Source organism: Loxodonta africana, chromosome 7, assembly GCF_030014295.1.
Source record: "Loxodonta africana isolate mLoxAfr1 chromosome 7, mLoxAfr1.hap2, whole genome shotgun sequence".
NCBI classification, from domain to species: domain Eukaryota; kingdom Metazoa; phylum Chordata; class Mammalia; order Proboscidea; family Elephantidae; genus Loxodonta; species Loxodonta africana.
The window spans coordinates 39236771-39258377 of NC_087348.1; the positions used below are offsets into that span (position 1 = coordinate 39236771).

Sequence of the window (21607 nt, forward strand, 5' to 3'; positions counted from 1 at the left end):
AGTTCCTCTCTACAAAAGTGTTAAAGCTTAATATTTCATTGCCGAGAAGGCAATGAGGACGCATGTGATGCTCCCTGATAGAAAAATAGCAACATTACCATGAAGAACACTTACTTAAAATAAAGGCTTCTGCGGGGGCATGTTCCTTAAGCCTCCTTCCTTTCCCTTCTTGCTTCCACCAGCTTGGGTCATTCCTTTAGAAGCCCTCCTTACAGCATTTTTTTCACAACTGCAATTGTTTGAGTGGTTAGTAATACCTATCTGCCCTGCTAGACTACATCTCCATGAAGACAGGGACTGTCTATCCTTTCCATCAATGCACCTGCACTACTTGGCAATGAGCCCCCAGCACCTGACGCAAAGGTGGCAATTCCTGTTGGATGAATAAATGAATGAATGGACACCTTGGGTGTCAAAAGTCAGCCATGGCGTAAGCAACTAACTGAAAATGTTTCATCAACAAAACACACACTACTGTCTTCTAAATCTTAAAATAGGAACTTTTAGGAACTCTACCTTTTATGCAGAATCACAGGAGGCAGGAAGAGCATAAAACAGGAGAATACTCACTGGTGGGGGCTTCTTCCTCATCTCAAAAGTGCGTGTGGCACCAAAGCTGAGCGAAGCAATGATGGGGCACCTCCCTAATGAGGGTTCATCATCGCTGTGCCAGTCCACACTGTCCTTCTCATTTCGATAAAGATTGCAGAGTAAGGAGTTGAAGGTGTGGCCAGTGTTTTCTTCGATGCGGTTCTTCAGTACGCTCAGCACAGGATGCCACTGCAACCAACGGGCCAAGAAATGGGGCAGAGAGTCACACAAAGTGACAACCACATGGAAAAAGAGAAATAAAGAGCAAAATCAGTTGAGTTATAAAGGGGACATGGAGTAAGCAAAACACTTGGAATGCAATAAACAGAAGGCAAGAACAGTAGTTTAATCCCCTCCCATTATTTCTTTTTTGAAGCAAGGTGACCTCTGCAATTTTATAAAGGTACTAAATTTGGTACAGAAATGCCATGAGGAGCAGAGCCTATCCACCCATCTCATCCTGTCCTTGTGAAATACATGACCCTGGCAGAGAAGCAAATGTCAGCATATTCAGGACAGGCACCTTGGTAAGTCCTTAAGGCAGTAAGTGGAGCACCAAATCTGGTGTGCTACCACAGGTGACATGCCACCAGATGGATAGCAGATACAGACTTAAGCGTGAAGAGCGCAACAACTTTCCTTCTGGGTGGTCCCCTGTGCATTCTATTCCTAGTTTATCACGAATGGCAGAATTGCTTTGTAAAAAAGATATTTAATATTTCCAGAATGGTTAACTTCCAAAAAACAGAACTTTAAGTGAAAAAAATTCTTTTTCTACAGAACGGTAATCATGACATGCCCTTATTAATAAGCATATAAGCTGTGAGCTATAGAATATCTAAACTGATTTCACTACCTTTCCTATTGGGCAATGAGTTCACTTAATGGAGTTTATATTTGCAACCTGCAGAAAATTACTGTCTTGTCACGTATACTACAGGAAGCTATGACTCTTGACCTTAGGGTGTACAGCTTGAATAGGTTCTTGCTAGAATTGTGTCTTTCCTCCCAGAAATCTCAAGTGCTTTACAGTAAAGAGCCTCCTTTAGGACAATGGTTCTTAACCTTTATACTATTAAAAGTTATAGAGGACCCCAAAGAACTTTTGTTTATATAGGTGCTATAGCTATTGATACTTGGCATATTTAATATTAAAACAGAAAAAAAAATTAAACTATTGAATTAACTCATTTAAAAAACAATAATAAACTCACTGCATGTTAACATATTCTTTTAATGAGAAATAACTATATTTCCCAATACAAACATTTGGTAAGAAGAGTGGCCCTGGTTTACACATCTCTTAATGTCTGCCTTAACAGAAGAGAACTGATTTTCTTATCTCTTTCTGCACTCAATCTGTTACAATATATTGTTCTAGGTGAAGAATATCAATTGGCTTCATATACATATGTAGTTGGAAAAACAAAGAGTATTTTACAGCATTTTCAAATAATTGTAGATATTCTACTTTGATACTATACCAAAACTCAAAATGCTAGTTTCTTAATGGTTAGCTGCAATGTGGAATCTGAAATCCTATCAATAAGCTCTTCATATTCTGTGATGTTTAAATCCACTGGCCTAGCTTGCATTTTGAATGATCTTTTCACCTTGCATGATTTTGTAACACTGAGCACTGGTCATCTGGAAAACACTGGTTCACTAGTTACATAGATCTTCTAAATGTTGACACATTTCAACGTAAAATAACAAAAAAATCACATTCATTAATATTATCACTAATCTCACCAGAAAAGTCTAAGTAAGACCCAAAACAGAGGATACAGGCTTTCCAATGCTCTCATTTTTGCTTGAAAACTCAAAATTTTATCATTAGTAGCAAATTCTGTCCACTGTTTTGCTTGAAACTCACTTCATTTATCAGAAAATGCTGAATGCTCAAGTCTAAATAACCACAGCTTGTCTATTCTTTCAAGCAAAACTGGGCCATGAAAATGGCAGCCAGTTCAGCTCAAAACTCAAAAATCATACAGGTACTTTTCCTATGTTTAAGAGAATAAATTCCAAAGAGAAATTCTAATAATAATGTTAGGCAGCTGCATTCCTATTTATTTTATGGCTTTAAACTTAACTCCATGGAGACAAAGATCAGACACTAGAATTACACAGTCAATAAGGAAAACAAGAATGTAAAGGAAGAAAACAGCTTTTCTGCAATGTGCTGAGAAACTAATTAGCAATCCCCTGACTTGCTTAGGTACCGAGCACTGTGATAACATGACATTTGCATTATGTTTCTAAGTGGGTATGTATTTTTTTCCTTGGTTATTTCTGGTGGTGAAGCAGAAAAGGAGAAAAAAGGGAATAATGAACTGTGGAACTAAATTTAGACTCTCCAACCCAATACTCTATGCAGATCCCTCAGAACTGAATGCCTAAATTAAAATTCAGTGTCATCTCGCTGTTCAGTGAAGACATTCTATCCTTAAAAGACACTTAAGGAAAAAAAGTATGAGAAAATATGAATCACAGAAGTCAAAGGACCTATTCAGTGGATTTCAAACAGTGTTTGGTAGAGTCCTGGGTTATCACAGAGGTGTCTCTGCGACTACAGTAGGGGAAAGGGGTCAAGTTGGTGGGGCTCCCAGCCTATATTTTTTATACATAGGGTTCAGGAAAGACTTAATCTGAACAAAGACTAAGGGAGTTTAAAAACCTATGATTAACTTTGAGGTAATACTTCAATTTTAAAATTAAACAAGTGCCCTCAACACACATATACATACATTAGTAAATCTCCCTTTAAAAAATGCCGAGAGGGGCATCACTTTTGATTTTTCTCAAGGTGGTATACAAATACTTTACATCTATAAGCAATACATACAAAGTTATGAACCAACCAAATCCAAATTAAAGAATTCTAATTTGAGACCCTTAATAGCCAACAAAAGGGACTTGTTTGAATAAATTATGGTATACGTAGATTATGGGATACTATACGGTCACTATGAGTCAGAATTGACTCGACGGCACTGGGTTTGGTTTTGGTTTGGATTATACAACCATTAAATATTATATTGTAGGAGAATATTTAATGATACTAAAACATGTTAATGATATACTGTTACTGTATTTTTATGCAAATAACGTGTGCCTTCTACATTTTGTTTGCCAACCATGCCCTCCTCCTCGCACGATATTTTCAAAAGCACTCGTGCCAATTTTTTTCTACATGCTGCTGTTAAAAAAAAAAAAAAATTAGCATAACATGCTTACAAAAATACCTCGTGGGGGGGAAGGTGCAGCTGGCAAACAAACGTAGAAAGCATGCATTATTTACGTAAAAATACGGTAAATGAAACATGCTGTTGCTGTTATGTGCTGTGGAGTTGACCCCGACTCATAGTGACCCTGTGTACAACAGAACACAATACTGTCCGTCCTGCACCATCCTCATAATTATTGCTATTTTTGAGCCCACTATTGCAGCCACTGTGTCAATCCATCTCATTAAGAGTCTTCCTCTTTTTCACTGACCCTCTACTTTACCAAGCATGATAATCCTTCTCTAGGGACTAGTCCCTCCTGATAATATGTCCACAGTACATAAGACGAAGTCTCATATGTGAAACACATTATACATAATTATTTTATTTTATGGAAAAAAATTCTCTATGTATATTTGCCTAAAATAAAGTTTTGGAACAAAAACATCAAGTGGCGCAATTATCACATATTTTAATATTCTTCTTATGAAGCCCTGGTGGTGCAACGGTAAAGTATTGGCTGCTACCTGAAAGGCTGGCATTTGAACCCACCAAGGGCTCCACGGGAGCGAAGACCCAGCAATCTGCCCCCATAAAGATTACAGCCTAGGAAACCCAATGGGGCAGTTCTACACTGTCATATAGGGTTGCTACGAGTCAGAATCGACTCGAGAAGGCACATAACAACAACTTTGTGCTTATCTGCAGTTTCTAAACTTTCAAAAATAAACACTTATTACTTACATCATAAAAAAGATTGTCACTAAATTCTTTTGACGAGATGTCAAAATGCCCCCATTAAGAGGCTGTTTCACTCAGCAGATCCTGTGTGCCTTGTGTTTATTCTAAAATAGTGGTTCTCAACTAGGCATGATTTTGCCCCCCAGTGGATGTTTGCCAATATCTGGAGACATTTTTTGTTGTCACGTTTGAGTGGGGGGCACTACTGGCATCTAGTGGGTAAAGGTCAGGGATACTGCTCAATACCCCACAATGCACAGGACAGCAATCCATAACAAAGAATTATTCGGCCTAAAATGTCAATTGTCCCAAGGTTGGAAAACCCTGTTCGAAAAGATTAACAAGGATGAATGAGAAAGAACCTCTCCAGAGGCCATTTAATCCTCAACTTCTCTACTATGACTGTTGACATGAAGGTAAATTAATTTTGACAAAAACATGGGTAGCAGTCTACATCGGACTGGCCTAATTCAGTTCTGTCTATTTCCAAATCAACCTCAGATATAAAGGGTCACAATACTTCCCTGGGTCACATTCGAAATGCAGCCTAGAAACCACAGCCGCCAGATGTCTCCTTACATAAGAAAGCCATTGTAGCCCTAGCCAACGTTTTATCTGTGGACATCTTAGTAAAGTGGTAGTTTGTGATTACAAGTCACTGGAAGCTCTAAAATATGTTACATTTCTGTTTATCCCAATGCCATAAGCAAAACCATTTTCTTCAATGTCTCTTTCAATAAAGCTTAACATTCTTTGCTAAAGGCAAGATTCCAGGGGCTAAACAGTGAGCTATTTCTTGGCCCCTGACTCCATCCTCTGGACAAGCTTAATTTATATACTAGAATATCTTGTCAATTTACATACTAGAATATCCATCTAGTGTCATGGAACATTTTAAAAACAAAAGAAGCAGTAGAAACAGGCCAAAGCAACAGTAAGTTGAAAGTCTGAGAGCTGCAGCCAAAGAATGAACACAAAGTAAAAAACAAACAAACAAACAAAAAAACAGGTCTTTTCACAAACAGCAAAAGGGCTTGAGGAGGAAAGGGAAAGAGACAGTCTGACCTCACCAGACGACACAGCACCTTGGCCCCACAGCAAATGTATACCAGGGAGCACACAGGAGGGTTACGGCCAGATAAGCTTGGGGAAGGGGAAGATTAGGAAAAGAAATGTTGCTTTCTCCCAAAATCCTGGACTCTGGTTCCAGTTAACTCTAGATACTGTTTTTTTACATCCTCCGAGTTCATCTATACAGCAAAAGCACATAAAGGGTAAAAACTACAAAGGCTCAATGTGTAACTCCAGAGGACTGTTTGAACTAGGAGCCGTCATGCATCTCTGCAAGGTAGCTTCCTTATAATACTCTACGTTTATAGTATATAGTCTATAAAACCATACCAACAAGAATATTCCAACATACGTGAGGATTTGGTTCCATAGTGACTCTTGAATAAGTGTAAGGAAGTTCTCCATACCATGCTGTAAGTCTTGGTTGCTGATAAGTTATATCTAAGAAAGAAAATACAGGGCCTTTGAAACGATTTAGTGCTATTTAAGGTGTACCTACTGACTCCCAACTTTGTGCCTTGCAACATGCAAGAAGCTCTCGGAAACACAAAGGAAGAGTAAGGGTGGACTCGGACCCAAGGTTCCAACTTGAAAGAAAACTTGGGGTTTGAGGAGTAAAACAAGGAAGAGCCAAAAGGAAGAGAAGGCACTTTGGCAGGAAGCACACTGCCTAAGACTGAGATGAGAATGTGTGTGGTTTGTTTACGTCAGTGATGACATAAACAAGAGTGAAGGAGTCACACTGAGGCACAGCAGGGCTCAGACTAAGGAAGGTTTCAAAATGCAGGATATTTGGGCATCTAACCCTTATAGGCAGGAATTTGTGTCACCAACGTCCGTATCTAGAAACAAGACAAACTGCTCATCCATGTGTCCATTGTTATACAAGCCCTTATGATTTCAAATGAAGAAAAAGGTACTCTGTCCAACTATAGCATGTGGTTGATTTTAGTCAGAAGTTGATATCCAAATATATGTAGAGAGGGAGCTATCCACAGGTCTGTTATTTTTCCCACAACTGACATCAACCACAACAGCAATAAGAATTATAAAGCAGCAGCTAACATGCACTGAAGGCTTGCCATACAACAGGTATTCTATTAAGAACTTACCATGCATTATTCATTTAATTATCACAACAATCTTATGTTGATCTTATTATTAGTTCCATTACACAGAGAAGAAAACCAAGGACCAGAGAGTTACTTAACTGGAATTTGCTTAAAATTAGTAATTATTTTGAATGACAGAGCCAATAATCGAAGCCAAGTCTGTCACCGAAAGTCCTCCTGTGGAAACACTTGGAAGAAGGCCGCCCTGAAAAAGCTGTCTCGTATTCTCATATCTGAGTCACAAAAATGAAGCCTGTGTATACTTTGCCTCTTTTTATAGAAAATTTAAATTCCCTCGTTGGGCCAGAAAGAAAATTCTATGTTAGGGTACAGATGCCCCCCAGTGACCATCTTTGGTATAACAGGTACTGATGCTTGTGGATACCCACAGAATAGGTGCCAAGTCAGTTAATAAGCTATGGTGTGTCAACCTTGGAGAGCTGGTGGCATAGTGGTTAGGAGTTCAACTGCTAACCAAAAGGTCAGCAGTTTGAATCCACCAGCCGCTCCACAGAAGCCCTATGGGGCGGTTCTACTCTGTCCCATAGGGTTGCCATGAGTTGGAATAAACTCGACGGCAATAGGTAAGGGGTGTCTTCCTCACAAGCTCAGGAGAGTGCAGATGCTGAAACCAAAGGAGACTAGACTGTTCTGATGAAAGAGAAATGAGAATAAAACGTAGGTAAGAAGGATAGCAAAAGGAAGTGTGCCAAACAGGACGAGAAACAAGAAAGCTGCAGAAGTTTGTACGAAGAAAGAGGAACACTGGCACCACTTGAACTAATAAAGGCAGTGAACAAAGACAAAGGGAGATAAATGTCAATCACAGTTCTGCCAAACCAACTTCCACCCCCCTCCCCCTTCCATGTTCTCTCTGATCTCTGGGCCTCCACTTGCTGTTTCTTCCTTCTTCCCTTTGGCTAATTCCTACTCATCCTTAGGGTCTCAGTTAAGTTTTAGACCTCTGTTTAAGACCGGTGGTGGTGAGAAGAGGCAACAGCATTAGAAAACACTTTGGTGACAGAGGCCAGGCAGCAACAACTACAATCTCAGAAACGCACTTACCCTCTCTGATGCCAGTCCTCTGTTTCCAGGGAACATCCTGACAAAGCTGTTCCAATATCCAGTCTGCTTCCTTGAAGTCAACAAAGCCAGGATACAAACACACCCTTGATGCAGAAAGAACCATCATTAACTAAAGAACACGGAAAAGATAGGTTAGACTCTAATTGTTAGAGGAATAAATTCATCTGGATGCTTCCTTTAATGGAGAGATGAAATCATTTTGCCACATTTCCCATGGCAAGCAAAGCAGAGCCTAGTATCTACTGCCCAAGTCATGATGTTCCTTACATAAAATAAATTCCTCAGTTAAGACAAATACGAGAGCAGTAGAGGATGAAAGGATGCATGAAGGCTTTCTTTCTTTTTTTTTTTTTAAGCTAATCAAACAGATCATGGTTTAAATACTGCTCCGGCACTGCTTAGCTGTGGAGCCTTGAGCAAGTTACTTAACCTCTCTGAGCCTCAGTTTTCTCATCAGTAACATGAAGATAGTATCCACCCCATCAGGTCACTGTGAGAAGCAAATGAAATAACTAGTAAAATACCTGACCCCGTCTTATTTTAACAACTGGCAGTCTTCTAAGACTAGGCCAATTCTAGGGAAAGCTGGAGATCATTATACAACTATATCAAAATAAACGTATCTAAATGAGGAATCTTTCTGTCACTTAAAATATGCTTATTGCAACAACGCCAAATCAGCTAAAAATATTTTTGGATCTCCTTAAGAAATGTTCCGTATTCCACGACATTGGAGGCGTTCCCCTCAGTGTGTCAGCACTCTCCCCATTTCCACCCTGGGTTCCCCATTTCCTTTTGTCTGAATGTTCTACTCCTTCCTGCCTTCTCATGTCTGCTTTTGGGCAAATGTTGGCCTTTTGATCTCATATAATCGATTGTTCCAAGGAACACATTCCTCTTGGGTGTTATTATTTATCATTATTTATTTTACAGGTCTGTCTCTGGGAATGGCTTCACTTCCAGGTCAGAAGCATGTCTTAGAGCCATGGTCTCGGGGGTTCCTCCAGTCTCTGTCAGACCAGTGAGTCTGGTCTTCTTTACGAATTTGATTTTTTGTTCTATATTTTTCTCCTGCTCTGTCTGGGACCCTCTGCTGTGATCCCAGTCAGAGCAAGCCAGTGGTAGTAACTGGGCACCATCCAGTTCTTCTGCTCTTGGGGTCATGTAGGCTGTGGTTCATGTGGTCTGTTAGTCCTTTGGACTAACTGCTCCCTTGGGTCTTTGGTTTTCTGCACTCTCCGTTGCTGGGATGGGAAGAGACCAATACTGGTATCTTAGCTGACTATGGAGTAGTCACGTGGGGTCACTATGGGTTGAAATCAACTTGATGACAATAGGCTTTTTGGGATACATTTGATATCTTAGTTGTGGTAATAGATTCATGGGTGTATACCTATGCTCAAGCTTATATTGTACACTTCAAATATGTGCAGTTTATTCTATGTCAATTATACCTCAATAAAGCTACTAAAAAATTAAAAAATGCTTAACGACTAAAAAAAAAAGAAGTGTTCTGAAAGCCCATGGAACATTCTCTTGAATAGCCTTGATGGTAGCTAATCTTCGCTCTTTGAAGGTGCATCCGATTTTCTGAAAAAGCCATCTGAAGCTCATAGCTGATGAACAATGAGATGTGAACAAAATAATGGAAGTGATTTTCTTGTGTGACTGTTAAACTTGCTTTAAAGGGGAGGTTCCAAGAAGGATTATGAACAATGGAAGCACCACTGGACTGATGACACAGCCTTCCAAGTCTAGCAGAATTAGAAGTAGGCTAATTCATTTAGATATGTAAGTTCTGATACATTAATTTTAAATGTCTCAGTATTTTATAGTGACAATTAGCATATGCAAACATTAAGGAAATGCTTTCAAAATGTTTTTAAAACAATGACTAACACCTAATACACCTCAAAGAGTCTATTCCTTCATTTTCTTGAAATCCACCCTAATGGAGCAGAAAGTCCCACAGTGTAGAAATTGAGGTTAGACTCAACTCTAATATTAAGCTACTATTTGGCCTTGGAAAAAAATACTTAATCTCCTTAGTCCTCAATTATTCATCTGAAAAACCAGGGACGTAAGAGTTACTATACTTGACAGAGAGACCATGAAAATGTTCTGAAGCTAGAAGTGCTATATAAAAAGGAGTCATTACCAAATTCCTGCTCCCCAAGAATTTAAGGGGCAGAAGTTACCTATTTCAAGTGAGGGAGTAAAATACTTTAAGAGACCTTAAGTTAATGGAAAAAGTCCAGCCATTTTCTACTGAGGATTCACTTACCTAGACACACCTGTGGGTGACAGGCTGATCTCATACACACCCGCTCTGCTACGGAAACAAAGGAAAGAGATGTGTATCAGGCAAAACAATACGCTCCACCCAGTAGAAGGGCTGTCCTTTTGAGCTTCCGAAATTCTGGCTCAACAAAATTACTTAACTATGAGGGAGCAGAATGAGCATTTCTGTCACTGAGATAAAGGGTACAACGATGGTACCTCATTAATGGCACTGGAAACAGAACCCTGACAGCATCAGGCCATGGAGATGAACAGTGACATAAAATAAATTCTGATTCTCTCCCTTTATATGTCATCCAAGATTTAGGCTGATATGATTCAGGAACCTATCACACAAAGGAGTGCCAAATAGAGCACCCAGGCGGAGACTTCAGAATAAGGGATAAAGCTAACAAATAGCAATAAATACCAGGGCCCTGAGCTTCTGCTGCTGTCAAAGATAATGTCTAATGAGGTTCCTCCTCTGACTAAAATCCTTCCATGGCTCCACATCAACCTTTTAGCACAGCCTTCAAGGCCCTTGTGATTGAGCTCTATCTCCTGTCAGTTTCCACCAACTCACTGTCCTCCAGCAACTATAAACCGCTTACAGTCTCCTGCATGTACCACGTTTCTAACCCCAAGCTTGCCTACACACTGGAATGCCTCCCTGCTACCCAGTGCTCCCATTCCAACCCACTGCCACCTCTGGTCCAATGGAAAATTCATTCATCCTTCAAAATCTCAGCTTAGCATCACATTCTCTAAATCTTCCTTGACCTTTAGTGTACTTAAATGATGTTGCTCAACTTGTCCTCTGTGCTACCACTAGACCTTAATATGAGTCTACTGTTTTATAAGGTACAGGATTGAAATTTATCTGTTCACATGTCTACTTAATTTACTAGGCTGTGGGTACCTTAGAGACAAGGACAGGACTGTTGTTCTGTTTCCCAGTACCTAGCACAGAGTCCCGGTACCAAAAAGAATTGGTCGACGTTCAGCCATTTCAGGAGACAGCATATGATCAAGAACCAGTGGTAGCAAAGGAAGAAGTCTAAGCTGCACTGAAGGTATTAGCAAAAAACAAGCCTCCAGGAACTGATGGAATACCACCTGAGATGTTTCAACAAAGGATGCAGCACTGGAGGTGCTCACTCACCTATGCCAAGACATTTGGAAGACAGCTACCCGGCCAACCGACTGGAAGAGATCCACATTTACGCCAATTCCAAAGAAAGGTGATCCAATCAAATGTGGAAATTATTGAACAATATCATTAATATCAAACGCAAGTAAAATTTTGCTGAAGGTCATTCGAAAACAGCTGCAGCAGTACATCAACAGGGAACTGCCAGAAATTCAACCTGTATTCAGAAGGGGATATGGGACAAGGGATATCATTGCTGATATCAGACAGATCTTGGCAGAAAGCAGAGAATACCAAAACAATGTTTACCTGCGTTTTATTGGCTATGCAAAGGCATTCCATTGTGCGGATCATAACAAATTACAGATAACGCTTCAAAGAATGGGAATTCCAAAACACTAAATGTGCTCATGTGGAACCTGTACATACACCAAAGGGCAGTTGTTCCAACAGAATAAGGGGATACTGTGTGGTTTAAAATCATGAAACATGTCAGGGTCATATCCTTTCGCATACTTATTCAATCTGTATGCTGAGCAAATAATCCGAGAAGCTGGACTATGTGAAGAAGAACGAGGCATCAAGATTGGAGGAAGGCTCATTAACGACCAGCCTTACTCACACGACCCAACCTTGCTTGCTGAAAGTGAAGAGGACTTGAAGCACTTACTGATGAAAAACAAAGACTACAGCCTTCAGTATGGATTACACCTTAACATAAAGAAAACAAAAATCCTCACAACTGGACCAATAAGCAACATCATGATAAAGAGAGAAAAGCCTGAAATTGTCAAGGATTTCATTTTACTTGGATCCACAATCAACACCAATGGAAGCAGCAGTCAAGAAATCAAATGACGCATTGCACTGGGCAAATGTGCTGCAAAAGACCTCCTTAAAGCATTAAAAAGCAAAGATGTAACTTTAAGGACTAAGATGCGCCTGACGCAAGCAACGGTATTTTCAATTGCCTCATGTGCATGTGAAAGCTACACAATGAATGTGGAAGACCGAAGAAGAACTGACACCTTTCAATTGTGATCTTGTCAAACAATATTGAATACACCATGGACTGCCAGAAGACCAAACAAATCTGTCTTTGAAGAAGTACAGCCAGAATGCTCCTTAGAAGTAAGCATGGTGAGACTTTGTCTCATACTCTGGACATGTGATCAGGAGGGACTAGTCCTTGGTGAAGGACATTATGCTTGATAGAGTAGAGGGTCAGCAAAAAAGAAGACCCTTCAATGAGATGTATTGACACACTGGCTGCAACAATGGGCTCAAGCCCAGCAATGATTGTGAGAACGGTGCTGGACCACGCTGTGTTTTGTTCTGTTGTATGCAGGGTCACCATGAGCCAGAACCGACTCAACGGCACGTAACAGATGAGCAATAGAAGCTTACTGAACCTGAATCACATCTACGGTTGTAGAGGTGCAGTGTGGTGAGGTCCATGGTGAGAAGAATGAAGTGGATGGGACATGTTTGTCTAACAAGACAAGTGTGGCAAATCCTTCTGAGGGATATGTTATAGAGAACAGTGTAAAGGGATAGATTTCATGTTGCCCTCTGTTGTGTGAGCTTGTAGTTCATGATGCTGAGCCAGGCTCTCAGGTAGATGTGTGAGTCCCTTTGAGCCAAAATGAACGGGTAATTATTGTCATGTATATTTACCACATTTCTAAATGAGTTGCTTATAAAATTTTCCAGAGTATGAATACAAAGTTTCGATATATCCTGGGCCACATTTAGAAACTGGCTCATTTCAAATGTGGAGTACATTCCCAGCTATTAGAAAAAAAAAAAAAAAAAAACTAGCATAGTTAACTTTAAAATTTTAGATAATTAGAATTAAAAAACACTAGGGTCAAGTAAAAATGGGTCATTTTTCTCTGACTTACAAACTCGCAACTGCCCATTTTTCCAGTCTGAGTATCCCATCCGTACCTTCTAAAAGGTTTTACATTTCATTTATTCTCTTAATCACCCATGGAGGCAACACCACACTGGTATTTGTAAAACAATTAAAGACTATTAGAGCTAGACTGGGCGTTCCATCCTTACATAGTTCCAATCCCTGATTTTATAGGCAAGGAAACTCAAGTCCAAACAGGTGGCAACAACCTACTTAAGGACAAGCTACATAGCTAACTAGTGGCAGGGCCAACATTAGAAATCCTCTCTGAAAGAACGTTGTGTTAGATTCAGAATTTTTCAAAGACATACAAGCCTATCCGCAAACAGCCAAACATCGTAACATATTGCTCACAGACAATAATGTATACATAATGCCAATCTGATAAAAGAATGCTTTCTACTGACAATTTTTCTACATAGATGGAAACTGAAAAGTAGGAAAAGAGGAGTCAAAGTGTCTCTCACTATTTTTGGATAAGAACATCTTAGATTCAGATCAATATAAGAGAAATGTTTACTATCATTTAAGTTGCTCTGCAACTATTATGTGGTTTTAATAAACGGACTATCAGTCATCTAGATTTCTAGCAGCTTTCATAAGCGTTGCTAGTAAAATGGTACTTAAAGGCTTCTCAAAGAGCCATACTTCAATGTAATGTCTCGGGAAAAATCCTCCCGTCTTTACCTAGGAGATGTTTTAGCTTACCGTGTGCAGATACAAGTGAAACAGGGCCAGGAAACCTACACCAGAGATGAAGTTTAATGTCCAGAGATCTTCTTGGATTTTCCACATCATCAGCAAATTCAGAAAGGCTCCACAAGAAACCAAGTTTAAAGGCATCTGAGATAGGAACATCCCAGCCTAAAACTAAGACATTTATTGAGCTGTAATCGCTTCCAGATGGAAAAACCAGGATCAGGGAAAGATTCTGAGATCTCCATTTCACCATGGGCAATAGTCACAGGAAGGCAGCATATTACTTACTCGATCACTCGTGGCTCTGGGGCTCTGCGCACTACCTGTAAGGAAACAGACAGGTCTTACTTCTGGAATGATAGCTAATGTCCAGGGAGACTTACTTGCAGGACAGGATTACCATGTCCTCCCATTTCCAGTCTAAGTAAATCAGGCTTCAAACTAGCTTTTTTATTTCAAGCTCTCACTACCCTACCAGAAACCCCTATTTCTGCTCTTCTTGTAACTACTTTATACTTGCTAGTGGGTAGTAAAAGATGATATAATTAGAATTAACCCACTTTCCTAACAGCCAGCAGCTTTATAGGAGATTAAAAAACAAAAAAAGATACACTAGGAAACAAGTGGTTTCAATGATTATTTATACAATCATTACCACAGCAAGATGTCAGGTTTTTAGCTTTTTTCCCCACATTATTAAAAACACAAACTACTCAAAGTGACTTAGGAAAAAAAATATAAAATCTCAACATACCTATAACAAGTGAAAAGACTGAATCAGTAATCAAAAACCTTCCAACACAGAAAAATCCAGGACCAGATGGCTTCACTGGTAAATTCTACCAAATATTTAAAGAAGAATTAGCACAAATTCTTCTCAAATTCTTCCAAAAAATAGAAGAGGAGGGAACACTTCCTAACCCATTCTGTGAGGTCAGCATTACCCTGATACCAAAGGTGGATAAAAATACCCCAAGAAAACTACAGGCCAATATCCCTTATGAACATAGAGCCAAAAATCCTCAAGAAAATACTTGCAAACTGAACTCACAGCATATTAAAAGGATTATACGCCTTGACCAAGTGCAACTTATCACAAGAATGCAAGTGTGGTTCAAAATAAGAAAATCAATCAACGTAATATGCCACATTAATGGAATGAAGGAAAAGAACCACATGATCATCTTGACTGATACAGAAAGGCATTTGACAAAATCCAACACAATTTCATGACAAGAACACTCAGCAAACTAGGAATCAAAGGGAAGCTGCTACATGATAAAGGGCATTTATGAAAAAAACTCAGAGCTGACATCATACTCAATGGAGAAAAACTGAAAACTTTCCCCTAACGATCAGGAACAAGACAAGGATGCCCGCTTTTAGCACTGCTATTCAACATCATTCTGGAAGGCCTAGCCAGAGCAATTAGGCAAGAAAAACAAATAAAAGACATCTAAGTTGGAAAAGAAGAAGTAAAATTATTTCTAGTCACAGATGACATGATCTTATACTTAGAAAATCCCAAAGAAACCACAAGAAAGCTACTAGAGCTAATAAATGAATTCAGCAAAGTTTCGGGGTAACAGATCAACACACAAAAATCAGTTGTTTCTACATACCAGCAGTGAAGAAGCTGAAAAGGAAATTATGAAACAATTCCACTTGCAATAGTATCTAAAAGAATAAAACATCTAGGAATACATTTAACCAGAGAGGTGAAAGACTTAAACACTGAAAATTATAAAACAAGGCTGAAGGAAATTAAAGAAGACCTAGGTAAGTAGAAATACAGCCTGTGCTTATGAATTAGGAAACTTAATGTGGTTAAGACGTTAGTGGTCTCCAGAATCACCTACAGTTTCTCAGTGCAACCTCTACCCAAAGCTCCAACAGCCTTTTTCGCCAAAATGAAAAATCCAATCCTCAAATTTATGTGGAATTGCAAGGTGACCTGAAGAGTCAAAATGTACCATAAAGTTACAGTAATAAAAACAGTACGGTGGTGGAATAAGGTCTACATGGAGACCAATGGAATAGAATTAAAAATCTAAAAATAAACACATACATTTACAGCCACTGACTTTTGACAAAGACGCCAAGTCCATTCAACGGGGAAAGAATAGTCTCTTCAACATAAAGTGCCAGGACAACTAAATCTCCACAAACAAAAATGTGAAGCTTGGCCCATATCTCACACCATATACAAAAATTAACTCAAAATGGATCAATGACCTAAGTATAAAGCTAAAACCATAAAGCCCTTAAAACAAAACATAGGGGTAAAGCTTCAAGATCTTTTTAACAATGGATGCTCAGATTCGACATCAAAAGCATAAGCAACAAAAGAAAATATAGATAAACGGAACTTCATCAAAATTAAAAACTTTTGTGTTTCAAAGGACTTTATCAAGAAAGTGAAGAGACAACCTACAGGATAGATGAAAATATTTGATAACCATATATCTGATAAGGTTTTAATAACCGGGATATATAAAGGACTCCTATAACTCAATAACAAAAAGATAAACAACTCAATTAAAAACTGGACAATGGGCTTAAATAGATATTTCTCCAAAGATACATAAATAGCCAATAAGCACATGAAAAGATGCTTAATGTCAATAGTCATTAGGGAAATGCAAATGAAAACCACAATGAGATACCACTTCATACCCACTAGGGTGTCTATTATCAGAAAATAACAAGAATTGGCGATGTGGAAAAACTGGAGCCCTCATCCATTGCTGATGGGAATGTAGAATGGTGCAGCCACTTTGGAAAACGGTTTGGCAATTTCTCACAAAGTTGAACACTGAACTACCATTGTGGCCCAGCAATTCCACTCTTAGGTATATACCCAAAAGACTTGAAAGCAGAGACTCAAACAGATACTTGTACACCAATGTTCCTGGCAGCATTACTTGTAATAGCCAAACGGTGGAAAACAATCCAAGTACCTATCAACAGATGAATGGATCAACAAAATGTGGTATATCCATACAATGGATTACTATTCAGCCATAAAAATAAAATTTTAATTCTGATATATGCTATGACATGGATGAATCTTGAAAACATTATGCTGAGTGAAGTCAGTCAGACACAAAAGGACAAATATTATATGATGCTACTTATAAGAAATACCTAGAATAGACAAATGCATAGATGCATTATTTATGGTTACCGGGGCCTGGAAGGAGGTGGGTATGGGGAATTACTGTTTAAGGAGTATTGAGTTCCTGTTTGAGGTGATGAAAAACTTTCGGAAATAGTGGTGATGACTGTACAATACAGTGAATGAAATTAACGTCACTAAAATGTACACTTAAAAATGGTTAAAATGATAAATGCTGTTACATATATTTTACCACAATAGAAATATTTAAAAAGAAAAAAAGGTAAGTCTTCATTGTTTCTTACATCTTACCCTGTAGGAAAAAAACAAGATAAATATCAGGTATTTTGCTATAGTAACTGAAATTTCAACCCAATTCCAGAGATGTCTGCCGCCCCAGCACTGAACACAGCATGACTAAATAAAGGCTGTTAGAACCTGGATAGCCAATGCAAGCTCGAGAAAACAGGAATAATATGATGACTACAGATTGGGGGCAGACTATGAAGAATCCTCAGGGATACTAAGGAACTGATACTTCACATTTCGCTATTATAAAAGTCCTTTCACTCTCCTATTTATTAGTGAGTTTATTCAGTCACTATTTGAGTGTCTACTGTGTAAATATAGCTTTACAAATAAAGCTTTGTTACTGCTGAAGGAGAAACAAGAATTTACCTGCTGGGGTTCTCTGAACACGAACTCTCTGTCAGACAGATGATGCTCCGAGTTCTTCCAGGTCTGACTAGGCTTCTGGTGGAGATGGCTCTTAGCAGTGGTAGCTGAAAGAAGAAAGAGAACAGCTTTAAACCAGGGCAAAGTCTGCTTGTATCACCTTCTATTGAGCAAGGGCCAATACAATTCACCTGGAATAACCCCTATGATATCAAGACATTATCTGATAATGTCAACAGAAGACCTTAACACGCACACTGAAAGATTTGAGGTAGTAGTTAAAAATGAGAAACACCAAAGATCCACCCTTAGCTTATCATCAACAAAACCAAAATACCAGCCATGTTATAAAAAATTCCTTAACATCGACTGAAATGGGAGTCAATTATAAAGCAAAAGGATATAAATAAGAAGAGGATGGTGGTTGTCCATCTGCACAAACACATACACACAAGAGATACCCATAGGTTCTTACCAGGCTGAGCACTGGTCTGAATCTTAGAAGGGCCAGCCCAGGCTCCCTGCACTCTGGCTCGCCGTCTTTTGTCCTCCATGTTGACCAAAAAATGCTCCTGCTTTTAGCTTTCACAAGGTTTCATTCCTGATTCTCAAAACCACACAATGCTGTTAAAAAAGAAAAAAAGGTGTTTTTAGTTAGAGTTGTGAATTTGGACTGTTCTGCCATCAATCATTTCAACTCACAGCAACCCTATATGACAGAGTAGAACTGTCTCATAGGGTTTTGTAAGGTTGCTATGAGTCAGAATCAACTCGATGACTTTGGTTTCTTTAATTCTTTATGGGAACAGATTGTCAGGCCGTCTCTCCCACAGAGTGGCTGAGAGGTTTGAACTGCCAGTTTTTCAGTTAGCAGCCGAGCGCTTAACTACTGTGTCACCAAGTCCTTGAGCTTGGACCACCAACAGGTAATTGTAACCCTTTCAGAGAGAAGAGATGGCTCAATACTAATAAGGGCTTCTATCTAAAATCAACTTCTGTCATCACAATATCTCAATCAAGGTGCTTACAAAGTCACTTGGGTCTGTTGGCTTTAATGTTTATTTTTTGCAATCTTATCATACAATCTCCCCTTCTTTCACAAGAATGTACATTTTAAAATTCATTGCTGTCAAGTCAATTCCGACTCATAGTAACCCTATCGGACCGAGCAGAACTACCCCATAGGGTTTTCAAGAAGCACCTGGTGGATTCGAACTCCAACCTTTTGGTTAGCAACTGAACTCTTAACCACTACGCCACCAGGATTTCCAATGCACATGTTAAGAAATTCTAAAGCCAAGACATATCATAAACCACATTACTTTTATTAGTTCCCAAGAGCAGAACTAAGGACACTGAAACACTCCCATTTTCACCTACAAGGACACTGAAAAATATGCTAAGGCCCACTTTTCAAGTGCATTTCCATATTCATATCCCATATTTTATCAGCTGGCTGCATCAAACTTCCCTGGCAGCTTGTTAAACACACCAACATCCCATATCCAGAAAAAGTGATTTATGATAGGATATAGGCATCTGTCCTTACAAGAAAATGGTGATATGCACACATGTATGGGGACTACCGGGTTAAATGACTTACCCAGTCACTCAGGAAATCAATAGCAGGTAATTAACATTCAAATTTTATTAGATTCCAGTCTTCAGCTATTGAAAAGTCCACCTCATAAGGACAGTAATAATAATCTGACACTTTTGCTAATGAAAACTCAGCCCACAGCAAGTACAGGAGCATGCACAGCAAAAAAAAAAAAAAAAGAAAGAAAAAAACCAAGGCGGCTTAACCACACATCCTAAATCTATGATCCATTTCTTTATGGGTCTATCTCAGAAAGCTTTACACCTCAAGTTCTCAAGCATAACAAGCTCACTTTATAGCTTATTTAGCCTACAGATCCCCAAGTCTCATATCCAAACCTTCAGACTCTGTAAAGCTGAGCTGGACCCAAGAATCGGTATGTTTAACAAATTCCGCCCCCCCCGGGCTGTAAGTATGTAATTCTTCTCATTTAATAAATGTGGACATGAGGGGGTGCTGTCATCAGCCCAAGAATAAATTGCAGAATTAAATACCAACTCTCTACTCACACAAGATTTTTGGAGGAAGCCCCGTTTGACATTTTCTCTCAAGACCTTAAAAGCTTATCACTACCATTTGTTATAATCCCCTAAAAGGGCCATGACCTGCTCATCTCCTTGCTCCATTCACAGGGAAGTGGTATGTGGCCCCCAAATAATTATCTGCCAGGGTATTTGAAAATACAGATTCCAGAGCACCACCTCACCCTGAATTTGTAATTAACCCCACCCTCCACCCTAATGTTCTTTAACCAGATAAAGTCGGAGAAGAACAAGGACTCCGGCTCCAGCCAGGACTTGCCTGAATCCAGATGTCACTTCTCAGCTGCAGAACCCGAAGCAAATGGTTTCAACTTCCCGAGCCTTGGTTTCTTCCTCTGTAAACATGGGAGATGCCCCCTGCCCCCGGGTTAAGTACAGATTAAGCAAGCAATGCAGGTTAAAAAGCCTCGTCCTCAGTAAGGTGTAGCGCCTTTCTCTAATTTAGATCTTTTTGCCCTCCTAAAAGGCCCAGGATGAGGGCCCAGGGACCGCCTGAAAAGGGACCTCAGGGGCGGTCCCTATAGCCCACCCCTGGGCGCCCAGCGGGAAGCAGGGAGACCGCACCTGCTGGTGGAACCAGGGACGCAGGCCTAAACCCACTCAGTCCTGGAGCGGCTCCCGCTGCTCCGCGCCCAATCCTCCGCCTGCGGCCTGGGGGACCTTAGACGTGAGGCACCGAGGCCGCAACTACCAACCACAGGCCCCGGTATCCGGCATTTCCTCCCGACGTCACGGGCCCCGCCGCCGCTTCCGGTGTCTACGCCTGGCGTCCGGGCAGCCTCGCATTCCCGCGCCCGGAGGGCCGAGCTGCCGGAGGGCCTGGGCTGGAGGGGAGGACAGGGCTGAGGGTGTGGTGGAACGGGGTGAGTGGTCTGGATGTGGCAAAGAAGACGTGTTTCCTAGGCCGAGGTCCCTGGAGACGTCCAAGCCCCGGCATTTCTGGTCTACGCACAAAGAGCGACTGGGTCCCAGCGGGGCTGGGGTGAGGGCGAGTGGGTTGGGGAGAAATTTATTATGAAAGCTATTTAAAAAAAAAAATGCGCCTCCTTTGTGTTCCCACCGCAGCCTATACATACCTCAACCAAAACACTTAAAACATCGTGGGACCAAGTCTTTTTCGTCTTGGCTCCCTAGTGCCTAAGCTCAGGGTGTGTATAGTAAGCACTAAAATACTTGTTTGAATGAACAGACCTGAGTTTCAGTCCAGACACCACCATTTACAAGGTACTTAATCTAGGCAAGTCTTTTTCATAAAATGGGCATAACTCCTACCCATTGGGAGGATTAAATGAGATAATATATGTAAAGAATTCAGCACACAATAAATGTTGAGTATCTTCTCTTCACCCCTTCTGTGAGTTCTTGAGAAACATCTTTAAAGTGACCATGTGAAACATGTATGTACCTTACTGTGTGAAAAATATTTTGTTGATCAGTGAACATAGCACTGAAGTAGCTATTTTTTTGCAAGTTAACTTTTCTGAGATCCACCAAAGCATCGTCACTGTGAAAATCTTTAAAATAAGTCTTGTATTGTGTAGTGCTTACCTGCAGGAAGCTCAGTGTACCACATCAATGTACCTATATTGTTGCTAGTATCAAATACAATTTTCACAGCATCTATTTTTCTTTGTTATACTCTGTGACACTGAAAGAAAAATGACTTAACCTAGAACAGAAAGGAAAGTGGTCTAAGTCCAGACTATAATTTGTATCTTTTTTTCATCAACTAGGAATTTGTCAGTGTCCGCTTCTGGTTCAGGAACCTTGGCTGCATTTTCCAAAAGATGTCAT

General features: G+C 39.9%; 1 protein-coding gene across 8 annotated transcripts in view; it reads right to left on the minus strand.

Annotated features, from left to right (window-relative positions):
- ALKBH3 (alkB homolog 3, alpha-ketoglutarate dependent dioxygenase) overlaps positions 1-20509 on the minus strand; it is a 185756-nt gene extending 165247 nt beyond the window's left edge. For 2 of the 8 annotated variants that reach the window (XR_775775.3, XR_002786305.2), the window contains exons 1-8: positions 20073-20506; positions 18147-18295; positions 17675-17778; positions 14167-14201; positions 10116-10163; positions 7811-7914; positions 5986-6074; positions 571-780 (exon numbers count right to left, since the gene is read on the minus strand). Coding sequence is in view for 6 of the 8 variants with exons in the window: in XM_010592116.3 (XP_010590418.2) it covers positions 571-780; positions 5986-6074; positions 7811-7914; positions 10116-10163; positions 14167-14201; positions 17675-17778; positions 18147-18225 (669 nt within the window). In the remaining 2 variants the exon portion in view is untranslated. Of the gene's footprint in view, positions 1-570; positions 781-5985; positions 6075-7810; positions 7915-10115; positions 10164-14166; positions 14202-17674; positions 17779-18146; positions 18296-20072 lie in introns of all 8 variants that reach the window. The other 6 variants (XM_064288258.1, XM_023550698.2, XM_010592116.3 and 3 more) reach the window with 5 other exon arrangements.
- Positions 20510-21607: the final 1098 nt, after the last annotated feature.